At 37.4% G+C, this 25,351-nt stretch overlaps 2 protein-coding genes across 3 annotated transcripts in view; one reads left to right on the top strand and one right to left on the bottom strand.

Annotated features, from left to right (window-relative positions):
- Positions 1-168: 168 nt before the first annotated feature.
- Positions 169-20,998, bottom strand: DIPK2A (divergent protein kinase domain 2A). Its single transcript, XM_031448705.2, has 3 exons — positions 20,074-20,998; positions 5,937-6,240; positions 169-3,037 (listed from the first exon to the last, which is right to left on the bottom strand). Exons 1-3 carry the CDS (start codon positions 20,728-20,730, stop codon positions 2,706-2,708), a joined length of 1,293 nt encoding a protein of 430 aa, XP_031304565.1. The 5' UTR covers positions 20,731-20,998; the 3' UTR covers positions 169-2,705.
- Positions 20,999-21,120: 122 nt separating this feature from the next.
- SLC9A9 (solute carrier family 9 member A9) overlaps positions 21,121-25,351 on the top strand; it is a 607,901-nt gene continuing 603,670 nt past the window's right edge. The window contains exon 1 of one of the 2 annotated variants that reach the window (XM_031448597.2): positions 21,121-21,227. The gene's annotated coding sequence lies outside the window, so the exon portion shown is untranslated. Of the gene's footprint in view, positions 21,228-21,418; positions 21,435-25,351 lie in introns of those variants that run through there. The other variant, XM_031448670.2, reaches the window with a different exon arrangement.

Here is a 25,351-nt window from a genome sequence, read left to right as displayed (position 1 = left end):
GAAAAACAGAAGAAAACACACATACCTTAAGTCCAGTTCACACCCAACCAGTTTCTGAAAATTATATTAAAATACATGCAAGAGGGGAAAAAAAAAAACTTGTATCTGTATAACCTTATTTTCCACTCAAGAATAAGCCGTATATTTGAAAAGAGACAGTCTGAAAAGTGTGATTCTTAAAGTACTCTTTATTAAGTTCATTAAAAGTTGTAGAAACAACTTTATATTATAAAGGCACAGGGAGACAGTTCTGATAAAATATTCAAATTAAACAGTAACTTACAGTACAAAAGACAATTTTAATGCACATACAAACCCCAAATGTCTGATTCAAAAATATTTTACTGCGTCTATTAATGGGAAATGATTAAAAATATAAATTGCTGCTGTATAATAAATATCTGATAGTGAACATCTTGATAGCAAAGTGAACAAAATATTTATTGCTTTTCACATACCTATTTTTCCCTGTAATGTTAAATTCCTAATTCTTTTACTATCTTCTCAGTTTTTCCAAAGATAAAAGAAATTCCACATAATCTCATGGGGGAAATGGTAGTTACAAAAAACTACCTCAAGTAGCGATCACTGCTGGCAGTGTTTTTCACTTCCTGTTCTGCAATCACTCTTCCAAAAAGTAAGATAAATGTTTGCTAAACCACAGAAGGACGACTCCTCTATGACTGGCATTCTAAGTTTTGTAATGAATACTTATCAAATATAAAAGGAACTCCATTTTGAAAATGAGTATTTTATTTAAGGTTTTGAATAAGAGGTGAATGTTTGACTAGCAATTTTACCCACTCCCCTCAAAAGTTTTCCAAAGTTGTAAAGTCAGCTTAGTAAAATTTCCAGCAATTAAATGTTTCTTTGAGGGTTAGTTGATATATGTAATGTACTGATGTATAAAAATTAACATAATGAAATCTATTTTATAATGAAGCGATCTTACCCTTCTTCCAGTTTTTAAACTGGTATTAACTCTATTGATTTTCTCCTGCTGTTTTTGTAGCAACCCAGTGATAGATGGTACGAGCAGAATTTCCATCACAACAAGATAACACAAAAGCATCATTCTAATGTAATGAATGCTATTTCAACTTAAGAAATACCTACATTAAAGTCTTTGACAATTACTGTAAAGTAACTTAACCATATGTCATGTTCAGACAGTGTGTAGCAGCTAGTGATATACCTGGCACAGAGCTGATGCTCAATAAATAGTTGCTGAATGAATGAAAAAGAAAAACTTGGCTTTGGTTGTGCACATTTTAATCACTGTCTGATTAGAATAAAGTCAGTCTAGAACTAAATACTGCACACTAGAACAAACTTTGCCATAAAGAAAAGTTATAATTTCAAACAGGAAAATATCACTTATGTTAGTGATAGTCAATTTATATATTGTAACTTTTAAAAATAGCTCACAGAACTTTAACACGCTTGTTAATTTTTACCCACATACTTAAATTTGATGTCTTGATGTTTAATAATTGGGTAATGAAGACCAAGCTGCGCAGACTGGCTAAACCGTCTGCTTTACAGTAAATATTACTAGTCCACCAATAAATAAAAAGTTAGGATGCCAGATTAAACTCAAACTGTGACTACCATGTTGGTTTCTGCAAAACTACCAATCAATAAAAGGTAGGACATCTTTAAGTTACATATGCTTGGGAGCAATAGCTTAATTTTTCAACATAAAATAACTAGGGAGATGTGAATTTAATAATGACAGAGCTGAAGTACTGGAAATAGGATAATAAGAATAAGTAGGTGACCAATTTTAAAATCTAACCATAGGACTAGGTCTAATATTTCTTTGGCATATGCATTACTATCTTGGACTAGTTAGCATTTAAAAAATACTGGGTTTTCTTCCTCAATTAAAATTAACATCAAGGTATAGATTGCTAATATACTCTGAAAGCCTTTTAAAGGACAAAAATGACATTTTGCAATATGCCAAAGTTCATGTTTAGTGTACACTTACAATTATTGGCAGAGAGGGATGTAACTGTTAAATAACCTTAAATGATCTCATGCAGTGGTGAAACCACAGAAAGTAGAAAGAAATGTATTTACATAATAAAATATTCAGCTTTCCAAAAAAAAACACAGTAAACCTGGGAATCCTGCCCTAACAGTAAATGTGTACCGCATAGCACTGAATGAGAACTAGCCCAAATGTAAATGAAAACCTACATAACCTGAATGTGTAAAATTTAATAAAAAACATAAAAATGAAAAAAAAACAAACAAACGTTACACATCAGAAGGAATAAGTGGCCTATAAAACAGGCCAATCTAACTTGACATTCAAAGTAAGTATAAGAGATTCACAAAATCATGATAGTAATGAAAACTAAGTCAAGTACCAAGTACCCTTTGATACACAAGCCAATGTAACTATCAGACTCATTTCCAATAGCTTAACAATATTCAGTAATCCACTCAGGCATTCGGGGGTAAAGCAGTCAACGATAGCTCAAGTCTCCAAAGTGAAAGACCAAACTTATTTGCAGAAGCATCACGTGATTTTTGAAATTATGTCTTATGCTGATGGATGTTAACATAAGATCTATCAGTGCAAGTTTATCACCTTCTGAATGTATTACTCCCAACTTTCATTTTTCCAGATAGTTTTTGGTGGTTTCGTTTTAGCCAGTGCTATTTAAATGGAGAAGAGAAAAGTTCACCATAGACTACCTCACATTGTTACTTAATTGTGCTAGATATTCACGCAGTTCTTTTGCAGCCTGGAATCTGCCATAGCGCTTCTTTGGGTTGGCGCACTCATCCAGCAAGGCCTCTAGTCGGCCATCTTTGGCAATTTCACTTGGTGGGTCATGGAGGAGTCCTCCAGAAGTGCCACGCCAGGTGGCATGTCTAGATAAGAGGTTCTGACAAACAGCATAATAATTGTGGTCCACAGTGGCACGAGCACAAAGAATTTCTTTTGAAAATGATAAGCAAGCCTCCTTATCACAGTCATCAAATTTGCTTTCATACCATACATCCCAATTTTCAGGTTTATCTGCGAAAAGGGGACAGAGCAGAAAAAGAAAAATATTTGTTTAAAAGAGTTTTCATTGCTTCCCAAAATACAGCATTTCACTAATTAACATGGTAGTATTTGTTTTTAAAATTTTATTATAACTTTAAACATTTAAATATACTGATTTATACACATTTATTGGGAGCCCACCAATGCCAGGCAGAAGGATCAGATAAGGGCCCTTCTACCAAAGGGTTCAGTGTAGAGTGAAACTCTCCATGATACAGAGGAAGTGCCACACACAAGTCTGACATGATGCTACATGAGTACAGAGGAAGCAGTTACCTCTGCCTGGAGCTACAGAAAGCTGCAAAGAGAAGAACAACTGATTTAGATCTTGAAAGATAAGTAGCTGTGATGTAGTCAGGTAGGCAGGTCATATATACAACTAGAAATAGACCTGAAACTTATGACTTGAGTCAGAAGAACAGTACATGTACTTAAGAATGCATCAGCATATCAGTGCTTGATGGAGCGAAGAGAACAACTGAATTATATTGAAAAGCATGTTGAAAGCAAAGGAAAAAAAAAATTTAAGGGGTTGGCAGAGGAGAAGTTAAGTGAAAGAAACTCCTTCATTCACTCAGCAAATAACTATCTGAATGCCTACTCTATGGCAAGCAAAGATATATTAATGGTAAATAGATAATACATGGTTCCTGTCCTCACTGGCTTACAATCAAGTATGTGAAATATACATTAAGAAAGTAAATAAACATTATCTATCATAAATTGCGGGGAATGCTATGAAGGAAACAGCAGTTCCTAACAGTGGAAAGGTTTATGAAAGAAACCCTCTCTGCCATTAGATATAGCCTTCAAGTTTCTCTCAGAGGTAACATTTTTAGCTAAGGCTTGAAGGACAAGTAGCTAGCTATGTATATGAGGAGAGATGAGGCATGTTAGGCAAAGAAAACTGCGTATGGGAAAGCCCAGAAGTAGAAAGAGTCATTCAAGAAATCAAAAGGCCACTGTAGCTGAAGCATTAATAAGGGCAGTGGAGGGATGTTAAAAATGGAGAATTGAGCCAAGTCATGCAAATTATTCTCTGGCAAGGAGTTCGAATTTTACTCGAAAAACAATGGGAAATCATCAAAGGCATTAAGCAAGGGAGCAATAAGATCAGATTTATGTTTTAAAAAAGGAACCAAATGGAGTAGAAGGAAACCAAAGGAGGAAAGAATTTCAGAAAGCTGTTACAGTTCATGAGTCTGCCAATTAGGTGGCTGCTGATGGTAATACAGACTTCTGAGTCAGGCTTAGAAAGTAGAGATAGGCAGCAAGCAATACTTTTATAAACAATGGGAGAGCAGGAAAGAATCTTATACATACTTGTTTACGGGAAGGTAAGAAAAACTAGATTTTAAGAAAGAGGGGCTGGAAGCTGAAGAAGAAAACTGACGCAACAAGTTCTCAAAGAAGGATCTACTCTGTCTGGAAAAGAGACATGAATGTGTATTGTTTTTACCAGTTTAGATGATAAAGGAAAGGACACTGAGGAAATTGCCACTATAAAACCTCAATTTCCCTGTAAAGGTCATTTACTAGAAAGAGTTCAGAAAAGAGGGTGAATAAATAGATAACAGCCTTTCGCAAAGTGTCTGTTTAGATAGCTCAACATGAGACATTTGAAAAGAACTAGACAGAGCTGAAGTAGCACTGGAGCAATGCTCACCGCATGAAATGCAAGAAAAAAAAGCCATATGCTGTATTCATCTAAGGTCAGGAATTAGTTGGTATAAAACTGTTAACATGTATTCCAGGAACGCCCACATTAAAAAATTTTAAAAAATTATTTTTACAAATACTGGAATAATTTTTTTTTAAGTTTAGGCAAGCTGCACAACTCTGTGAATATAATAAAAACCACTGAATTTGAAAAAATCATGTTGTAAGCTGATGCAACATTAAAAAATGTAGGAGGAGACAAGTGGAGGGTGAAGCACTCTAGAGCAGGACATCAGCTCCCTGGGGAAGGATCTACATGGCAGGTCAAGGAATAATCAGAAAGTTTGGTAAGTATGGAATCAGAAGAAGGTATTGGGAAAACAGAATATTTAACAAGATTAAGCTAATATCATGCAAAAAGTTAGTGTCAACCTAATACATTGCTGTTACACTCACTGCATTCATTCCCTAGGTGCCTCAAACTTTTGGTCTTGTGTTCATCAAAAGACCCCTTTATGATGGGAGGGGATTAAAAATACAAGATCCTCACCATGGAACAACACTTCAGTTTCTTTTACTAAGTACATTAATTATAGAACTACAGGCTTTGTCCGTGACACTTTGAAATTCCTATGACATTTAATTTTCAAAACATTTCAGACACTCTGCCCACCTCTCCTGTGAATAGGTGGAAAGCAAAGTTTTGAATGAGATGTAATACTGTCACATCAAAGTTAGAGATGTGTAGTGATGGAATCATCTAAATGGTTAAAAGGAAAAGAAAAATCACTGGAGGGACCCCACAGAACAGTGGAATACAGAATATCACTGTAAGAGACTCTACAGAAAAACATGGCCTCCACAAAAGCGGTATAGTTTCTCTGATAGCCTGTAACTATATGAAAACTTAATTCTGCATTAGACTCCTAAACCATGGAATATAGCAGAGTGTATGAAAAAGATGTGTATACACACACACAGAGTATATCTGTGTCCATTTGAACCTGAAGGATATTTTACTTAATATGGAGAAATTGTGACTAAGAGTACAAGAGTGAGTATAATAAATCAGCATCCATTTATTGATACTGGTCAAATAGTACAAAGAAAGATGCAGGGTTGCCATCTAAGGAGGAAATGAAAGGTTTGCTTCACATTAATGTAAACATTATTTTGACATAGAAAAAAAATCTAAAAATTATATACTTACTTTGTCTAATTAACCTTTTGTCAGCAACCAAAACATTTTCAGCATCCACGATGATTACCTTGCCGTCTCTAGGACCAACTGCAAAATTGTCAAAGCTGACGTCCAGGAGGTAGAGTGCAAATTCAAAGTCATTGTTTGTAAGCTGCTCTGCTATTTCCATTAATTGCCAAGCGAGGTCAACTCGTTTCTCCCACGGTGCATTAAAGTAACTCCACAGTTCTTCTCCAACATAATTTACAGCCACCATTCTTCCACAGGCTCCAAGATACTTTGCAAAAGGCCAACCTTCATCAGATGGAAAACTCTACAAAAGAATTACCTTAATATTATAAAAGATTCCGATGAAGTTATCCTAGGTCTATCCCCAGATCCTCAGTAGAGATTCCTACTAGGCATGGGCTTGGATTTTCTTGTTATATTCAGCAGTTCAATAGAGATAAATTTGATTTCTTTAACTTTTATAATTACTATGGACTTGAAAAAAATTTTTGAATTGGTAACTTTGCATTATAAAACTAAAATAAAATAAGTATGCTTATCAAAATCTCAGAAACAAATTGATCAACAAAACACAAGACATCTTCTTTATTACCAGATTTGAAAGTATGTATGATTTCCTTTATCTTTCTGACTTGCATAAGTAGAGTCAACCAATCTTTTCTTTTTTTCTTTTCCATTATGGTTTATCACAGGATATGGAATATAGCTCCTTGTGCTATACAGTAGGCCCTTGTTTTTTATGCATTTTATATATAGTTGTTTGTATCTCCTATTCCCAAACTCTTAATTTATTCCTCTCCTTTATCCCCGTTCCCCTTTGGTAACCATAAAATTGATTTCTCCATCTGTGAGTCTGTTTCTGTTTTATAAGTAAGTTCATTTGTATCATTTTTTAGATTCCACATAAATCATAGGATATTTGTCTTTCTCTGACTTATTTCACTTAATATGATAATCTCTAGATCCATCCATGTTGCTGCAAATGGCATGATTTCATTCTTTCTATGGTTGAGTAGTATTCCACTATATATATACACACATCTTCTTCATCCAATCATCTCTTGATGAACATTCAGTTTGCTTTCATGTCTTAGCTATTGTAAGCAGTGCTGCTATGAACACTGGGGTGGCATGTATCTTTTCAAATTAGTTTTCTCCGGATATATGCCCAGGAGTGGGATTGCTGAATCATATGGCAATTCTACTTTTAGTTTTTTAAGGAGCTTCCGTACTGTTTTCCATAGTGGCTTCACCAATTTACGTTCCCACCAATCCTTTTCTCACACCCTCTCCAGCGTTTGTTATTTGTAGACTTCTTAATGATGGCCATTCTGACCGATGTGAGGTTATACCTCATTGTAAGTTTTGACTTTCACTTATCTAATAATTGGCAATGTTGAGCATCTTTTCATGTGCCTACAGGCCATCTGTATATCTTCCTTGGAGAAATGTCTATTTAGGTCTTCTGCCTATTTCTTGAACCAATCCTTTCTTTTGAATGAATAGGACTGCAGGCCTATTAGCCACCAAGTATTTACCAGGCACCAGGCACTATGCTATGCTGGCAATAAAAAACAGTGAACTACACAGTCTCTAAAATAAAAATTTGAGAAAAGACAGATACCAAACAAATAATTATAAGTGTAATAAGTGTTAGTTATTAAAAAGTGGTGCAGGTCCTGAAAGAGTCTTTAATAGGGGCCTTATCTAGTCCAGAAGCAAGCAGGGGTGGAACTCAGAAGGATTCTTGGGAAGCATCTTCTAATCTACACCCACAGGTTGGTAAAGAGCGATCTGATAACCTATCAATGCAACCTCCACTCCAAGTACCAAGTACCTCTGGTCCCACGTTAGTCGTGCTTTTCTTTCCAATGCCACCACATTTTCTATTCACCTTAAACCCAACTTCTAAACTATTTATTCTCCTAATCTCAGCAAGATTTTCTAATGGATTTTATAACTACTGGGAGGAACAAGTCATTTTCAACCTAAGTAAAATGGCAAGCTTATTCTAAGGTACTTTCCAATGCTAAAAAACCTACCTACGAGATGAGCACCCGAGTAAAAACGGATGGGATGAAATGTTTCAACCAACTTCTTGTAAGATCACATGACCAAAGGTGTGTTTTAAGAGCCATTTGTCAGCCTAGCACCTCTCCTTAAATTGGGGGAAAATACTATCCAAAGATGATGTTTACACAAACTGCAGGGAAAACAACAACAAAAATCACTACAGAATATAAATGTAGTCTACTTCTGTTGCTAAAAACTGAACAATCTACATACATTAAAAGAGCTACGTAAGGCTTGTCTTCTTGGACCCCATAATAAAATAAGTAATATTAATTATACCCTGAGCTTTCATAAAATTGAAAAAACTCAGTAATATCCTTACATTAAAGCTTTTATCAACTTTAAAACAAAAGAGATTTTTAGAACTAAACTTCATCCATAATTACCTGTTTTCATTTGAGCTTCCTTTCAGCTCTATCAAGGCACAATATCTGTACTTGTTCATTGTACATACACATTTTTTTCTTTTAAATTTAAATATATGCAGTTTTGTGATAAAATGCTAAGTATGTAAACTATAAATTTAGATATGATAGTGTGAACCTTTAAATACAGTTAATGAATTGATCAGATTTTGTTTAGAGACAGTATCTACTGATACTTTAGCAATTAGAGGAAAGTACACTTCAATCTTATACCTGAGATTTTTTTTTTATTTCTTCTGGGCATTGGGAGAAGTGACAGATGTCCAAAGTGAAGTGCAAAAACTGCCAATCTCATGTTACTTTCAACTTTTCCTCCCAACTTAAAATACCTCCACAATCTTGAAAATTTAGTTAGGCAAAGTGATTATAAAAGATTTAACTGTTTCCCAGAAGTATTCATGTATAAAAATCTGACATAAAGAAATGAAAGCACTGAAAATAAGTAAATACATGATATTATATAGTTTTATCATACAAAAAGTAAAAAGAAAAAAAAAAGAAGTCTCCATACACTATTGGTATATTATTCACATGCCATATTGTAGAACAGATACAAACATATCTTTGTGAAAATAAAATGGTCTTTGACAACAGGAGGAAAGGGAACCCTGCCAACATCTGCACATGTACAAATGCCTCCTTGTTTTTGGAGCCTTTCCAACTGGCAAACGACAGTCAAATATACACTTCATTACCCAAGTCCCTCATAGAAGAGGATAAAATATATGAACAAATGTCACATTGAGCAACTTTATATTCATACAGTGATTTCTGACAATGTTAACTGAAATCCTGTTATGCCTCATTTTAAGAAGAGCACTACAATTCTTTCATATAGTTTGCTACCTAATCTTTTGGAAGAACTTAAATAAATGAGTGCACATCACTTACTCATACAAGAATTTTTCACTGTACAATCAAAATAGTCAGATTTTATTAATGAGAACGGAGTTGTATTGAACACACTGTAGTTCAAAGAAAGGCAAAATACTTACAATTTGTATTTAAAACAGTTCTGCCTTAGAACCAAATTACCATGTTCAAGCAGAGTTTGAGAGATAAAATTTAAAGACATTACTGCTTGGACTTATTAAACATATCAAGCAGTAAAAAATACAACTTCTTACTTTCTGACTACCAAATTCCCACAGTGCATAACACAGTAGCTCAGATAAGACGTTTATCACTAAGGTACACATTTTTAAAAATTTAAGCAAAATCCTAAAATCAGTTATTCAAATTCCACACAGCAGGCACACAGTTTAAAGTAAACTGAAATAAAATGGGTGTATTTTAAAGAATCAAAAAAAAAAAATGTGTACAAACACCTTTCTTTTGAAGGAAAGAGTCTTTAAATTGGAAATAATTTAAATTCTACTTGGATTGGAGGCACTCCAATAAAATTGTTCAGACTTTTCATCAGGCTTGAATGTATGACATAAAGTGTAATATGCAAAGTTTTTAAAACAAAGTATTAGTTTAAAGTTATATGGAGGCACAAAGTAGTTCCAAAACAATATATTCCCTATTACACTACCGTTTTTTTATTTTTATGTTGTTAGTGACCACCCAAAGAAAAAGTCTATTGAGTATTATAAATGTAAAAATTAAAAATAGAAATTTTAAGATCAAGTGAAACATGGTTAAGAGTTAGAGGGTACCCGAGTTGTAATTCTAGTATGAAATCTTATCAGCATACCTTAAATAACTTATCTCAAGTCACATAGGTAGTAAGAGGCAAAGTCAGGCTAACACAACCTCTCAATCCAATAACCTTCTGTTTCAGAAGGTTTTAAATTTTGGAAAGGTAATAGTGCATGTATTTCATACTCATATTATGCAATGACCCCAGGAGAGTCTGGGGCAACTTGTCACAAGAGAAACGTATTATGCTGCAAAAATAACATAAGCTTATTCATCCCACATGGGTTAAACCAGATAAATTAGCTTATGTGTTTTCACATGTTTGTTTTTGATTTGACAAAACCTATTTTTCTACAGGTTTTTAAATTTGGATTTGCAGATAAGGGATTGTTGGTCAACCCACATTTCATTGACTACTACAAGTAGCTGGAGTAAAAGGCAGTGAGACAGTTACTGTAGAATAAAAAGGATACAAATTTTGAATTAAAAAGTCCTAGATCTAGCCTAACTCCCCCATGAAATGCTATGTAAACAGTTGTAAATAAAATAGTCTCTATCCTCAGGAAAGCTTTTCAGCCTGAGTTGGGAAGATGGTTATTAAACACATATACATTATAAATTATGAAATTTGTTATAACTACAGAAAAGTATAGAGTATACTGAGAAAGAAAAGTAGAGACCTATTTTAGATTGTGTGGTGAAGGGCGGCCTCCATAAGGAAGTGCTACTTAGGGTGAGATCTCAAGGAGGAGTATAATATTACATAGACTGGGGATGAGGCAGTAAGAATGTTCCCAGCACATGTTAGAGCCAGAAACTGTCTTCTCAGAACTGAAATAAAGGCCAAGGCAGCTGCAGTGAAATAAACGAGGAGGAAATGGCTTGAGGTAACAGTCTGGAGAGGGACTTGGGATCAGATCATGTTGGGACTTACAAATAAAATACAAGCTCTTCAACATGCTATACATACTATAGCATGTGTCAAAACCTTAACTTTCAGAAACATCTTATATACCGGAGTTAACAAATATTCTGTGGTATATAGCATCACTCTGAAAAACAAGTTTTCACAATTATCACAATATCCTTTAATCAACAGTCATTGTCTTACCAGATTAATTAGGTAATTTTATTCTATTACGTCAGAACACAGTCCCTGATGACATGCGACATATAAGTAAAACTGATAGAATAAGGTCAACTCTAATGCACTTGTGTTCTATTATCTTTTTCTTTTTCTCTTTACAAAACCAAAAGTAGGGTTTACATATCATGTTTAAAAGATCACAAATGCTTCCATACTAAAAAATATTTTATAGCCATTTATTATCTCACAACACTCCATTAAAAGGAACACAACTTTGCAGTTGGCCGAAAGAAGAAATGTGTTACGAGACTATTTTTTCTTTTTAAAGAAGAAAATTCCTAGTAAAAAGACTATGACTTGAAAAAAAATCCATTAATAATCAAAACATACAATCTAAAATCCAGTTATAGGTTTTCTACAGAACTGGCAATTCTGTGTGCACACACACAAATTTAAACTTGAGAACACTTTTAGAAAGAAAATGTTATCAAAAACAAAGAAAATGCTTAAAGGTTTAATTTCAGTTTCAAAATTATTTTTAAAAGCCCAAATTTGAACAAAATCCCCCTGTAGTAACACATGTTATAACAGCTGTTCATGGAGACTAGTCAACTGTACTGGTGACAGACTAATGTGTTCACAGTTTTGTGAACTGTCTGGAGGGGGAATATAGTAAAATTACTGGGATGATTTAATGGTTACCTAATTTTTGCTAAAATTTCTCTAAGACCTTGGCTTAATTTATACCGCCAAATAGTGGCCAAATCCATTGCAAATACTACAGAATCTTAACCTCATATTTTCAAGTTACAGGATATGTTCCATTTATTTCATTACATAATTTTCTGAATGCCATTTCCACCCACCTAGAATTCCAACAATATTAAGCAATGCCTTGAAAATAGCAAAGTTGTGTTATTTTACTGAATATTATGCCCAACAACTGTATCTAAAATTGGAAACTAACGTTACGACACATCAATGACAAAAAAATCTACCAAGTTTCATAGAAATAAACCATCTTTTAAAATAAACAGCTTAAGAAATAATCTCTGCCACCTTAAAAAAAAATCACTTGGCCACAAATTTTAAATATGCATAAATTTACTAGTCTCAACTGACCTTTTCTTATCTTGTGAGAATCAGCAACTGTGATCTACGTTTCTAAGTTCAAATATATGCTTAGAAACATGACACTCAAATATTTACTTCCAGTAAAACAAAATGACAAATAAAGGGGGGAAAAAAGATACAAACAACTTCTTTTGGACCCAATAACCTAAGAATGCTATCTTACTTTCTTTGGTCAAGATCTGATTTCTTTTTAACAGTCTGCCAACAGAACAGTACTAACTTTTCCCATTCCCTTAAAACATAAATTAACACAGCCCTTCAGAAGTATAGCAAAATATCTGCTAGGAGCATAGTATCTCTCTGCATTAAATATCTGGTGCCTGGTTTTAGATTTCCTTTCCTGTTGTTGCCTTAAATATAACATAGTCAAAATGAAATTCTTGACTTTTCCCTACCCCAAAGCCATTCCTTCTCTGGGCTTCCTCATCATAATAAGGAATTGTCATTCAGTAGTTGCTGAGACCAAAACCCTGAAGATATCCTTTATTTCTCTCTTTCCCTCGCACCATAACCCATCATCAACCACCTTAGTACAAACCACCAAGCTTTCTCCCACAATCTGGTGCAAAAGCCTGATTCCTCTCTTACCCTCTTACAACGCAATCTCCACCAATCAGGCCCTGCTAAAAACATGTCTATTGTTTCCCACTGCACTGAAAACAAAATCCTAAACTCATTAAGCATGTTTACAAGGCTATACAGGACATGGGCCTTGCCTACCTCTATGATCTTTTGTTCTACCATGCTTCCCTACTCTGCTGCTTGATCTTGCTTTGGGGCCTCTGAATTTGCCATATCTCTTGCTTAAAATACTCTGCCATCAGAACTTCACACCACTGGCTTTTTCTCATCATTCACACCTCAGATAAAATGTCACTCTTCCTGACCACCCAATTTAAAGTATTCTATCCTCAATCCAATTCTCCATCACAGGAATCTGCTTTGTTCTTTTTAAAGTATGTAAAATCTAAAATTACCTTGCTCTTTATTTGCTGCCCAAACCTAATGCCCCAGAAAGCAAAGACTGTGCAAACTGTGCCCGGCCTGTCTTTACTCTACCCTAAGGGCATATACAGGTCAGTTCCTGGCACTACTGAACAATGCTGAATAATTCTTGTCAGATCTCTGCATTTCAGTTAAAACTCCAAATGAGCACTAAGGCAAAGTATGAAGAAGACCCTGAAACATCATACCTACCTCAGACAGTAAATCTTTTAAGGTTCTGTCTCAGAGTCTAAGAATGCCTATAAATAACTCAGACTTAACCTCTATTTTTCAAATTATCATTCATCAATGTACTAAGTAGAATTATTAAACTTAATGATTTACAGATAAAAAGTAAACTGTTTTGTATTACTGAATCTTTATATAAACCAGGTTTCTTACAATATTCATCATATGGAACAAATCTCTAATCTCCCTTTTAACTACTATTCCAAAAAAGCTGTAGCCCGAAGCAGCAGCTAACATAGGTATTTATGACGTGTGTGTGTGTGTGTGTGTAAAGGAGGCGACATTTGAACATTTGCCATAAGGAGAGTAAAATTTATATATTTCGACGACAGATGTCAACACAGTGTACTACAGAACTTTTCAGCTACTATGGCTGTCTAAAAATGGAATAAGCTGATTTGCAAAGTAATGATACACTGTAAAAAACTTTAAAGACATTTTGTTATATGATCTGAATAATCCTTTTTCCTTTGATAATTTAAAACAATCCTATTGGATAAGTAGTAACATTCCCATTTTACTGATTAAAAACTCAGGCTCTGAAACATTAAGTGACTTGTTCATTGCCACCCAACAGCTTTGTGGTAGTACTGAATGTTATCTCAGTACTGCCCTCACCACACCTCTTGCCTCCCCCAATCTATGGGCAAAATCTCATTTATCCTCAAACCTCTAATCCACTGTGAAATCTTCCCAGGTATCCACTCCTAAAAAGACACATGCAGATGTCCCTCCATAATGAGTCATCTGACAGGGTGCACAATATGTTTTTGTAAGGCTTTCTATGCTATATTGATTATAATTAGTTGTTTATATACCTACCTCCTACATATAGCTAAGCTACTTGCTGCCTAGAAAGACCTTTTCAGTCCAAATGCCTTATAACAGACTATTTACCAAGTGAACAAACAAAATTCAGTTCTTCTAACTCTAAATCCAGAGCTGGAAGTCCAAAGAGCTTCCAGGTATTTCACAGAAAATTTTGTACCAAGAATCTATTAAAAAGACATAAAAAAATGGATAAAAAACTTGATTACATAATTTAAAACCTTTCAGGGTCTATGACCAGGATGAATGATGAATAACTATCCTCATCTTACATCAATAATTTACAATCTTAAGACATTTTACAATTATTTACTAAAGTCCATTGTATATACAGAAAAAAATGCAGGGCTTATATTCAAAGGTCATATTAGTTTAATATATGCATAATGAGTGAAAAGAAAAGAAAAAAAATATGTCAGTATTTTGTGAAGAGTCAGCAGCAATAACAGCAATATAGGAAATTGGCCAGAGACAATAAGCCAGAAAATCAGACTAAAAAAAGTCTGATTATCCCCTGAGAAAGTGACCACCTATCTCCAGAAAGCAGATTCCCAAAAAGTAAGCTTTCTATTCCCAGCCAACATGGATGAGGAAAATGTGCTGATCCATGCAAGAGATATTTGAGGGAAAAGAGTTCAAAGATTAGACAAAAGTACAGAAAGGACCTCAGAACTAATAATGGTCAAAAGATATGGCTATATCCAGAAAATAGGCCAGGGTGTCAAATGATTTTGCTCCACTGATCTGGAAGTGGTGCTTTCCTAAGAGTTATTGTCTGTTTCTATATCTTTCCAAAATAAAAGTCTCCTTTTTTGGACCTGAGTTAAACAGATTTTATTATTTTGGTTTGTTTTATGACGCAAGATGATCAAGTGTTAAAAGTGTCAATGAAACCTCTGATGATAAAAGAAAAAAAAAAGAAAGAAAAAAAATCACTCTAGATTTAAGCTTATGAATTTATTAGATAGAAAGTTCTCTATTCAGAACTATCTAGTCAGAATCATCTCTGAAGCCTAACTCTGAGAGTGCAGTTACTACAGCAGCAGCCAGCGCGAAAGAAGTAGGTGGCTCCCTAAACTGTTGAAAAATAAACCCCTGAGACAAAGTCTGGAACATCCCTTCTAGGTGCTATTGCCCCACAAGATCCTTAGCTACCTTTAGCTCCATGTTTTTTTCCTTTAAAGGCAGTCTTAAATTTCTGTTTTGTTTTAATCTAATTTCACACGTGTGAAAATTGGGGATAGGAAGATAAGCTTAAATCAGGGCTATCTATCCTGGTCTCCAATCCATATTTTCCAGCAGAGATCAAAGTACCCAAACCCCCAAGTTCTTCTAGAAGAGTTTAAACCTACCAGTCAAAGTTAAGCTCAGAAGTAGAACAAACAATAATTTCTCAAGACTTTGATTGTCACAGGATGTCAGGGTTGAAAAGGAAAAGATCTAATCCAATAGTCTCATTTTACAGTTAAGTGAAGGGAGTCCATGTTTATCAACTGGTCCAAGGTAAAGACCATAATCTTTTATTCACATCAAAAGCTGCATCTTAGACAGTGCACCTTAAAAAATACATTCTTCTCCCATAGAAATTATTTTTAAGGACAAAAATAAAAACATTCAAAGTGTACTGCAAAAATACATCTTGTAATGTAGGAATGGATTAAATCAGTGCAACTAAAGATATGGTTGATATTCAGAATCATAACTATTTTTAAGGTGATTCATATTCCAAACAAGCTTCAAAACTGCTATTCAAATGCACTAATTACTTTTAACCTTATTTAATATCTAACATTTACTGAGTGCATACTATGCATCAGGCACTACGTAAAAAGTTTTCCAAGTATTATGTCATTTATAAGAACTGAAATGAAAGCTTAAAATTTACAGCTTAAACAATGATAGTTACATACTATAAAAATTAAGGAAATCCTATTAAAACTATCATTCAGAAAGTTTAAGACAAAGTTCCACAAATATAATAAAACAAATTCTCACCTTCTCATGCCTAAACAAATAAGAGTTTTCTTATCCCTGTAAACAAAATCATGTTCACTATTTCCAGGTCATAAAGTTAGAATACAGTTTGGACTTCAGGAAATCCAGGCACATTTTTCTCTCTCACACACAATTTCAATAAATTCAAGAATAGGTAAGTACAAATGCTGGTAGAAATTTTACCAATAACAGAAAACCTCTTGTTATCGTGCCAAATACTTCAACACCTCAATTTTTGACTATTCCAAGAATGTTATACACAATGTTACAAAGTCCCTCTCTGCATTTTTCCCATAAGATTATGGCATACCTGTAATTAAAATATACTTATTGATGAGGTAACAATGAAAAGAGAAAGTATCAGACTAGAAAAAAAGGTTCTAGTATTATCTTGTTGCTTGATGTTTATAAAATTTTTTAGAAGATAATTCTAAAAAACAACTTCCCTTAGAGCTAGATAAGCTACTGTAAGCTAGTAAAACTATATCCAACCATGGGAAGAGAGTTGTACTTCCGTATCATTTCATATCAGGAAATCTGTATTTCAGATCTGTCTGTATAGCCTTACATAAAGTATGTCCATAATGTATCTTATATTTAATACCATTCATGTTTCTTTTCAAGGCTTAAAAGAAACTTCAGGTTTTTATTGTTTCTTAAAATCAGCAAGAGGCAAGTTTAATGGGTTAAATTAATATATAATTTTCAGTTCTTTAGTACCTTATAAAAAGAGATTTTTTTTAAATGTTTATTTTGGAAGCATGTTTACTACATTGGAACCTTTGTTAAGAATAGTTTGATGAATTCAGTTCAAAAGATTTTTTTTCCCCAAATAGTTAATTTGGGGGAAATATAAGAAAAATCTAGTTTGTCACCAGCTGTCCAAAAATTCAATAAGTAGCTCCCTCTCCTGGAAAAAAAAAGTGAATTCCTCTTTTAAGCTGTAAAACACACACTTGTACCCTTAATAATATTTTTTAAAGATATATAAACCCCAAAATATACACAGAGAGCACAATTTGAGTGAGTTTGCCTACCATTATCAATTAATACCCCATTACTACCATAAACAGCTATTAACAGTTTCACAGAAACTTGTATAAATACTAAAATTATGTATGTTTGTCTAGCTGACAGAAAGTAATAAATAATAAACATCATGATTTGACTTCTTATATAACAATCTTTGTATTGGATCCAGAATTCTGAGATTCTTTTTACTTTACTGATTTTACACTGTCATCGAACCTTAATTATATTGTTCATACTTCACTCACTAGTTTTTTACCAAAGATGAAGTTGTTCTACAAGGACAGTAGCAGCTCTATGAAGACCTTTCATTTAAAAATAAGTCTACTTATTCTACTTGCTGTTCATCAGGTAAAAACTAAACATACCAATATGAATGACTAGTGCTAAAGACCTCAAATTTATATTTCATACAGCATGTAAGTAGTTACAAAACTGGGTTGACTAAATTAAAAATTCAATTTACAAGTGTCACAGTGAACAATGTTGATACATATATATCCTCACAAAGGAAAAATTCTTATCCTATAACCCATCCAGCCACCCACTCAGAGCAATTGTGTCACTAAGTTTAAATTACAAAAATAACTGTGATTTTGTTTAAAGCTGTTTATCACTACAGATGAAAACAGGAAGAAAGACTAAGCTTAGGGAAAGAGTTAATCATAAAATAAGATACAAGCATCCTTGCCTATCTCAATAATAAACTGAAAAAGCCAAGACAATGTCAAACTTCAAAAAATATAAAATCTTCCCAAATAAGGCAGATTTACTTTAGTGTACATCAAATGCCAAAGTTTCTCATATTTAAATGCCAAATGTTTATAGAACTGGATATATAACACTCTTAAAATACTGGTTCTAATATTAGTTGTTTCTAACACATACTCATAACAATACTCAGAATTACTTGATAAAAACTGTTCAATATGCATACACAATTATAGATGCAGAAAATGTGTATTACTAAGATAACTCCCTACTGTTTTTGAGTCCCAGAGAATTTGACAGACTAACTCAGCAAACTATACTGCTAAAGCATTCCCCAGAGATCAACTGTATTAACATAAACATCTATTTCTCAAAGAGAAAGGCATTATAAGTGAAAAAAAAAAAAGTTTCAAATCAAACATATATACCATAAATATGGACTTACACTTTAGAGTTTTGAAAGTACCAAATAAAGTAATTTCTCCCACGGAAGTTTATCCAGTTTTATATACCATTCACTGTTAAAAAGAGCAGCATTTAATACACAGTCTGTACTTTAAGTGACCCATTACATACAACCTATAATGCCTTAAAATTTACTAAGATCAACACTAAAGTTTTGTTTGAGGCAAAATATTTATTTTGTGTTAAAATTATTTAGCTGCACTAATCAAACAAAACTGGTTTCTCTTAGCTAAGCTAGGCAGTGGAGAACTTGAGAAAAGAAAGCTGTAATATAACAAATACTGCACATTCCTATTCATGTACTTTAGATTTAAACAATATAACCCTCTACAAACCTCCCGGCCATTAGTGACACTCTTAGCAGCACAGACACGGAGTGAAATATACCAAAATTACTTGTGATTAATTGTAAATCATTTTCCCCCTTGCATTTGAAGTACAGCACAACAGGTATGGAAAAGGGGCAAGGTAACTTTCCCTGCGTTATCAGGAGAGATCACAATCCCCAGCTGCAATCACTACCCAAGGACACCGCACTAAAGGGGAGTGGTGGGAATGTGTATAAACTCAGTCACTATTCCCAAGGAAAACACAGTTGGGGGGGGGGGGTTGTTTTCTTTTTTGCTGTCACCAGTATAAAAGACCCCAACCTACTCCCTTAAAAGGCACATTTGCTTTCAAAATAAAGTCATGAGAGAGCCTGTAAGTCAATTAGAAGAAAGGTGAGACTCTCCTTTCTCTATTTCTCCTGGCCCTAACATTTCATCTCCTTCCTGCAGCCAAATTACCAAAGGAATAGGGCAGGTCACAGGATCAGGATGAAAATGTATTGGCCTTAAACCTTCGCAGCCCCATGTCCAACGATGCCCTAGTTTTTCCTCTTCCTAATCCCATTCAAAGCACGGCTCAAGGATTAATCTCACCCTGGCCCACGGTCCCCATTCTCTGACCTTATCCTCCCGAGTTCGTCCCCAAATTAGCTGCCTCAATGATCTGCCAGGTGAAAGAGCTCAGGAATAAAACAAAGAAAGACTTGGAGGCCGAAGTTAAACCAGCCACACAGGTACTAAAAGGGAGAGCAAATGCGGTGTAGAAACACTTGAGAAGAACTAAGGAAGGTCCAAGGGCTCCTGAACAGACTGAGTTGTGGAATTGCAAGCCCTGGCGGATCAAAGCAGAAAGGGAGGGAGGAGAGCCGAAGGAACTCGCGGGAGAGACATTTTGGGAGTGTACAAGACGCGCTCCCTCTGGCGTTGAGGGATCCGCAGTCAGATCCGAGATTGCGCCCGCGTCTAGGTGACAAGAGCAGACTCTCCACCAGTCGCGACGCCCACCGCCATCCCGCACAGTGCCCAGGGGTCCCCCAGCGTCGCCCCCTTCCCATGCCCGCCGCCTGGCCTCGCCGGGCCGGGTCCAGACTGGGAAACGCGCGTGGGCGGGGCCGCTTCTCCCAACTCCCGTTCCCCTCCCGGCCCTCCCGGCAGGACGCCCCCAGCCCGGGCTCCACGCCTACCTGTAGCACCAGCGGCTCGGGGTTGAAGGCCAGGGTCAGCAGCAGCTGCATGCGCTCCGAGTCCTTGAGGTTGCGGAGTAGGAAGCTGCCAGAGTCCTTGGTCTCAGCGTAGCGGCGCACCAGGCGGTCGAGCAGGCGCTGAGAGGGGCAGTGCACCAGGTCGGACCAGCCCTCCACCGCCTCGGGCGTGAGCAGCCGCACGTCGCCGTTGAGGCGCGCGAACTCGGTGCGGGGCATGGCCTGGAGCAGGTCGCAGCGGGGCCGGCCGGTGGCCCGCTTGCAGATGCTCTGGTCGAGCTGCGCCAGCTCGCGCTGCGAGCCGAGGCGCTTGAGCACCACTCGGCGGCGGCCGCCCTCCCGGGGCTCGCCGTACTGTGCGAAGTAGACGTTCTTCACGTTGAGGAAGTCCAGCAGGCGCAAGCGGCCCCACGCCTCGAACACCACCTGCCCGTTGAGAAAGCGGCGGCACCAGCTCGTGCCGAAGCACGCCGGGCACTTATTGAGCTGCAGGAAACGCCGGTCGGCCAGCTCGTTCCGCTGCCAGGAGGCGAGCAGCGACGGCGAGTGCATCACCATCAGCACCAACAGGCTGCCCAGCGCCGCCAGCTTCAGCGAGCGGGACAGGCGGCCCAGCTTCGGGGGCACCAGGCGCCACATCCCGCCCGCCGCCCGTCCGCACCCGGAGGGCGAGGGCACCCCCGGGGCGCCCCCGCCGCGCCGAAACCTGGAGAGCGACCGGCAGGGGCCCCCGGGCGAGAGAAGGAGCGAGGGCGCGGGTTGGGGCGGGAGGCAGAGTAGGTGTGTGAAGAGAGACGGGGAGCGGGAAGGAACCGACCAGAGCAGGCTGCGACTTCTCCCAGTCACTAGTCTCCACAACTCTCGGGCTCCCTCCTCCGAGCTCCCCGCCCTCCTACTCCGGCGGCGCCTCCTCCGAGCCAGTCAAGTTATAGAGCAGCGAGAGGGGGAGGGAGCGCGGGGACCTGACGGCCACGCGCACGCGTGCGCGCACGCGCACTGCTCGCTCTGGCGCGAGAGCTGCGGCGGGGCTGGCCGCCCGCGGGGCGAACGAGGTCTCTAAGAGGGAAAGAGGGACTCACGGAAGGGAAAGAGAAGCTGGAATATCTCACACCGAAAAGTAGCAACAGTGTAGAAAGGTGGGAAGGAAGAGGTGCCCGCGCGTCCCTGACGCCGCACGCCCCAGTTCGTGCGCGCTGGCTCTCCAGAGGGAGGGGGCCCGGGGGCGTGGCTGGCGGGGCGCAGCCAGCGCGTCGCGCGCCGCCCGGAAAGCGTAAGCGCGGGCTCCCGGGGGCGGCTTTGAGGGGCCGGCTCTGTGGGGGCGGAGCTGAGCTTCTGGAGGCAGGGTAAACTCGTGAGCTCTTGTGGTGAAATTACTTTTAGTAATAGTTAATCTTTTATGATTGTTGACTTTTACTGGGGCCTGTCTTTTGTCTTTGTGGAAACATTCTCTTGGCGGGGGAGGAGAAATAAACTGAGAAAGCCTACTGCAACCCTTTCGTCTGCGCGGCGCGCGCCGTGTGGCGGCAGAGTGGGCGGGGCGGCGTGCTCCCCGCGCCTTATTCGGGTGGGGCGCGCGCCTGGGGGCGGGGCGAGACCGCCAGAGTGAGCTCGCTTTCCCCGGGGCCCGCGCGCCAGGCCCCCGGGGGCGGCCCAGCCGGGGAAAACGTGGGAAACGCGTGAGGGGTGGCAGGCCGTTTGTGGGCTTCATCTTTGGCGACTGTCACATCTGTGGAGGCCTCTTAAATTACCCTGACTGGGCACGGAAAAAACGAAGTCCGCGAGACACCATGTTACAAAAAGGAAAGTAGGATGAAGAGGGAACTGACGCGGCGGGGTCGCCGGGAGTTCTGCCCTAAACACTGCGAAGAAGCGGGGACGAGCAGTTGGCTTGCTCTCCGCCAGCCTTCCCAGCCCAGCCCCGAAGCCGTTTCCTTCAACTCGGGGAAGCGAACGTCCCGGCGCCGCCCCTGAGGGTCCCTGAGGCGCGCGGGCGGCCACCTCTGCCCCTTCCCTCAGGCTCGGGCCTGCCCCGCGGGCCGCGACGCGTTGCTGCGGCGGTAGCCATGGGCGCCCGGGGCCGCCGGGTGCTCCACACACAGGCACCTTGGCTCCGATTCACGCCAGACAGAAAATAACTCGGAAATGCTGAACTACAGCGCCTTGTTTGAGTATAAGTTTTAGAGGACCCAGGCGCTACAATAGCTGAAATATGTAATTATCATGCTTGTTAGTTTTAGCGCGAGAATAGTTGAAATGAGGGGTAGTTATTCTGATGGACGAGTGATTCCTGATGTGATATTAAATATCTGGGGTTTTAACTGAGTTAATTGTAGGGACTGAACAGTGATTTTTAGAAGACCCATTTAATGGCATGTATAAATCAATTCTGAGGAACTTAATGAGAAACGTCTATACTGGATTGTCAGATTCATTTCTGAGTTCTAAGCAGCTGTTTGATTGTAAAAGGCAGAGCCATTCTCTTGAGAAGAATTGTTGAAGTCAGTGTTTTCACCTTCGTGATGTAAGAATTCAAACTAAAATAAAACCTTTGTACAATTTATATTCAACATAGAAGTGATCTTTAAATGATGTTGCAGTGACTACAGACAAACCAGTCTGTAGAAGATTTAGTCTTCAAAGCCTGTAGAAAGTGACTGCTTAAGAAATTTGACTACTAAAACGAGGGACTTTTTGCCACCTTTGGCAGAAATTTGTTTAACTTGCCTTCAAAGCATCCCAGAATTCCATACAATGTGAAGTTGTGAGTAAAATCTCAAATGAGGATTTTGAAAGAAAAGAGTTTGGTATGATTTATCTGGAGGTGTCAGCTATACCATTGCTGCTGCTGCTGCTGCTGCAGCTGAATTGTAAACTAGGCAAGTTATTACTAAACTGCAAATTTCTTATCCCTAACATCTTTTCTACCTGGCCTGTAGATCTGTTCAATTAATACTAGGTAATTTATGTGGAATTGCTTTAAAACAATAAAAGCACTACATATGTGTTTATATTTATAGTTAGAGTGAATGATTCCATTGTCGTTCTTGCCAGTGATTAAGCTGAGGAAATTGAGGCATAATGAGAGACTAGGGGACCAGTAACAGGATTAAAGAGGTATTGCTTCTATGTATAGAAAAGATCTCTGGAGTTCTTAAACTATTTTCAGCCTCCAAATCTTTGGAATTGTATAGGTATCATTTGAAGAGTAGAAATAAAAAAAGGTTATTAACCTGTAAGTTGAATATTGAAAAATACTTGCTTTGTATCTAAATATTTTACATTTGTTTAAAAGCCCTGATATTTCTTTTCAGTTAAGTTTTCTAGACTTTTATCAAGAAAGGTAGTCTTCAAGAACTTAATACATTCCTCAAGGTGGTGGAGGGGAGGGCAGGAGGCTTAGAGCTATATGGAATAACTCAGAATGTCCTAAAGTACCATGTAAGGGTTTAGAAAAAGATCAGTAAATGAATGCTAATGTACATTACCCACCTATCTATAAACTACAGAATGCTTTTGCCTAATGGATTATAAGCTAATACCCAAATTTCTTCCCTGTAAATTTAATTAATGACAGTTAATGTGATTTCCAGTACATTGTAAAATGTCAATTTACAATAGCTCTTTTAAATGTATGTAATGGAATTGAATATCATGCTATTTTAATATGCGTCATATGTTTTTTAAAAATGAGCTAGCTCTTTGACAGTCAAACTTTTACATTACATTGCTATTATATCTCCTACAGCAGTGGTACTCATGGAATATAGCCTCGTGGTGTGAGGGTGGGGACATTTGGCAATATCTGGAAACATTTTTGGTGTCATAAATAGGAAGTGGGGGCTATTGGCATCTAGTGGGAAGAGTCCAGGATTATTGCAAAATAGCCTGCATTGTGCAAGGCAATTCCCAACAAAAAAGAATTAACCAGCACAAAATGTCAATAGTGCTGTGCTATTGAGAAACTCTGACCTACAGAATTCTACTGTTAGGTAGTATGGTTTTAGGCATGAGAGTCTTATTGGTTATTATTTCTTTCCTGCAGCAAAAAAAAAAAAAAAAGTGTAGATACACATTTATTGCATATCTTGTGATCATAATATTCTGAACATTGTCAACTCAGAAAAATTTATCATTATAACTGTTATTAGTATACAGCTAATCAAAATATAAGTATCAATTTTGAATATTATAAAAAGTAATATTGAAATACATTTCTTAAGAAATTGGGCTTTTTATCATTTAGGTAAAGCTTTCTTAGATGAGTATTATTTATTGCTAGAATCTGATAGAGTTCAATATCAATTCTTTTTCTCTTTTTCAGTTTTAGAGATGAAAAGGCTAAATAAAACATCTTGTTCGTTTAAGTTGAGAGGAGTAAAAAGAATATTATACATTAATGTCGTCCAGTACTTTTTATTCCTTCAGTGTTGTTTGCCAAAGATCATTAGTGACATTGATCTATCAGAATATCCTTAATGACATATCGATTAGGCTCTCCAGTTTAGTTTGGTTTGGAAGCAAAGCATTGGAATCCCGACTTGGAAAATGATTCCTTATTGAGTTAACTTTCTCAGTATTGACTGTTTAGTGCCCTGGCAGTTATTTAATGGAACAATGCATCATAGTAAATTTAGAATGGTTAAGAGATATTCCTTTTGTAAAGGCCAAAAGGGCAATACTCTGTGTTCTTAAGTACCCCGAACAGTGTCTGATTTAAGTGGTTGTTTATTTGTAATTGTTGGATGCGTAGATGGATGAACAATTGAAACAATGAACACTTTAGGATTAAATATTATTGGGACAATTCAAACTAGAAATGACAGCTGATAATAAAGAAGCTGTTGAGAACATTCTCGATATATTCCAAAAACAAATCTAACAGTTTACACAAGGTTTGGATGTGAGAGAAGAAAAAGCATCAGCTATCACTGTATGGTTTTTGTCCTAAACTACTAGAAGAGTTACAATTTACTGAGATGGGGAAGATTGAAGGAAACGGAAGAGGAAGATAACAAGTAAAATTTTTCACATCTATTTTTTTCAGTGCCACATTTGTGTTTCTAAACTTAATTTAGCTGTTGAACCTATAGTTATCTATTAAAGTATAAATATTATTTTCAGTCTAATTAAAAGACTTATACAGTCATTTTCCCACAAAATGTTAGTCTTTTCCCTGTTTCTAACACCAATGCCTAGAATTTAAACACTTGACAATGTCAGTTGTAACTCTTCTACTAAGTAATGTTAATTATCTGGTTTA

Source organism: Camelus dromedarius, chromosome 2 (genome assembly GCF_036321535.1).
Source record: "Camelus dromedarius isolate mCamDro1 chromosome 2, mCamDro1.pat, whole genome shotgun sequence".
Classification (NCBI taxonomy): Eukaryota; Metazoa; Chordata; class Mammalia; order Artiodactyla; family Camelidae; genus Camelus; species Camelus dromedarius.
This window is presented reverse-complemented; position numbering and strand designations above follow the sequence as displayed.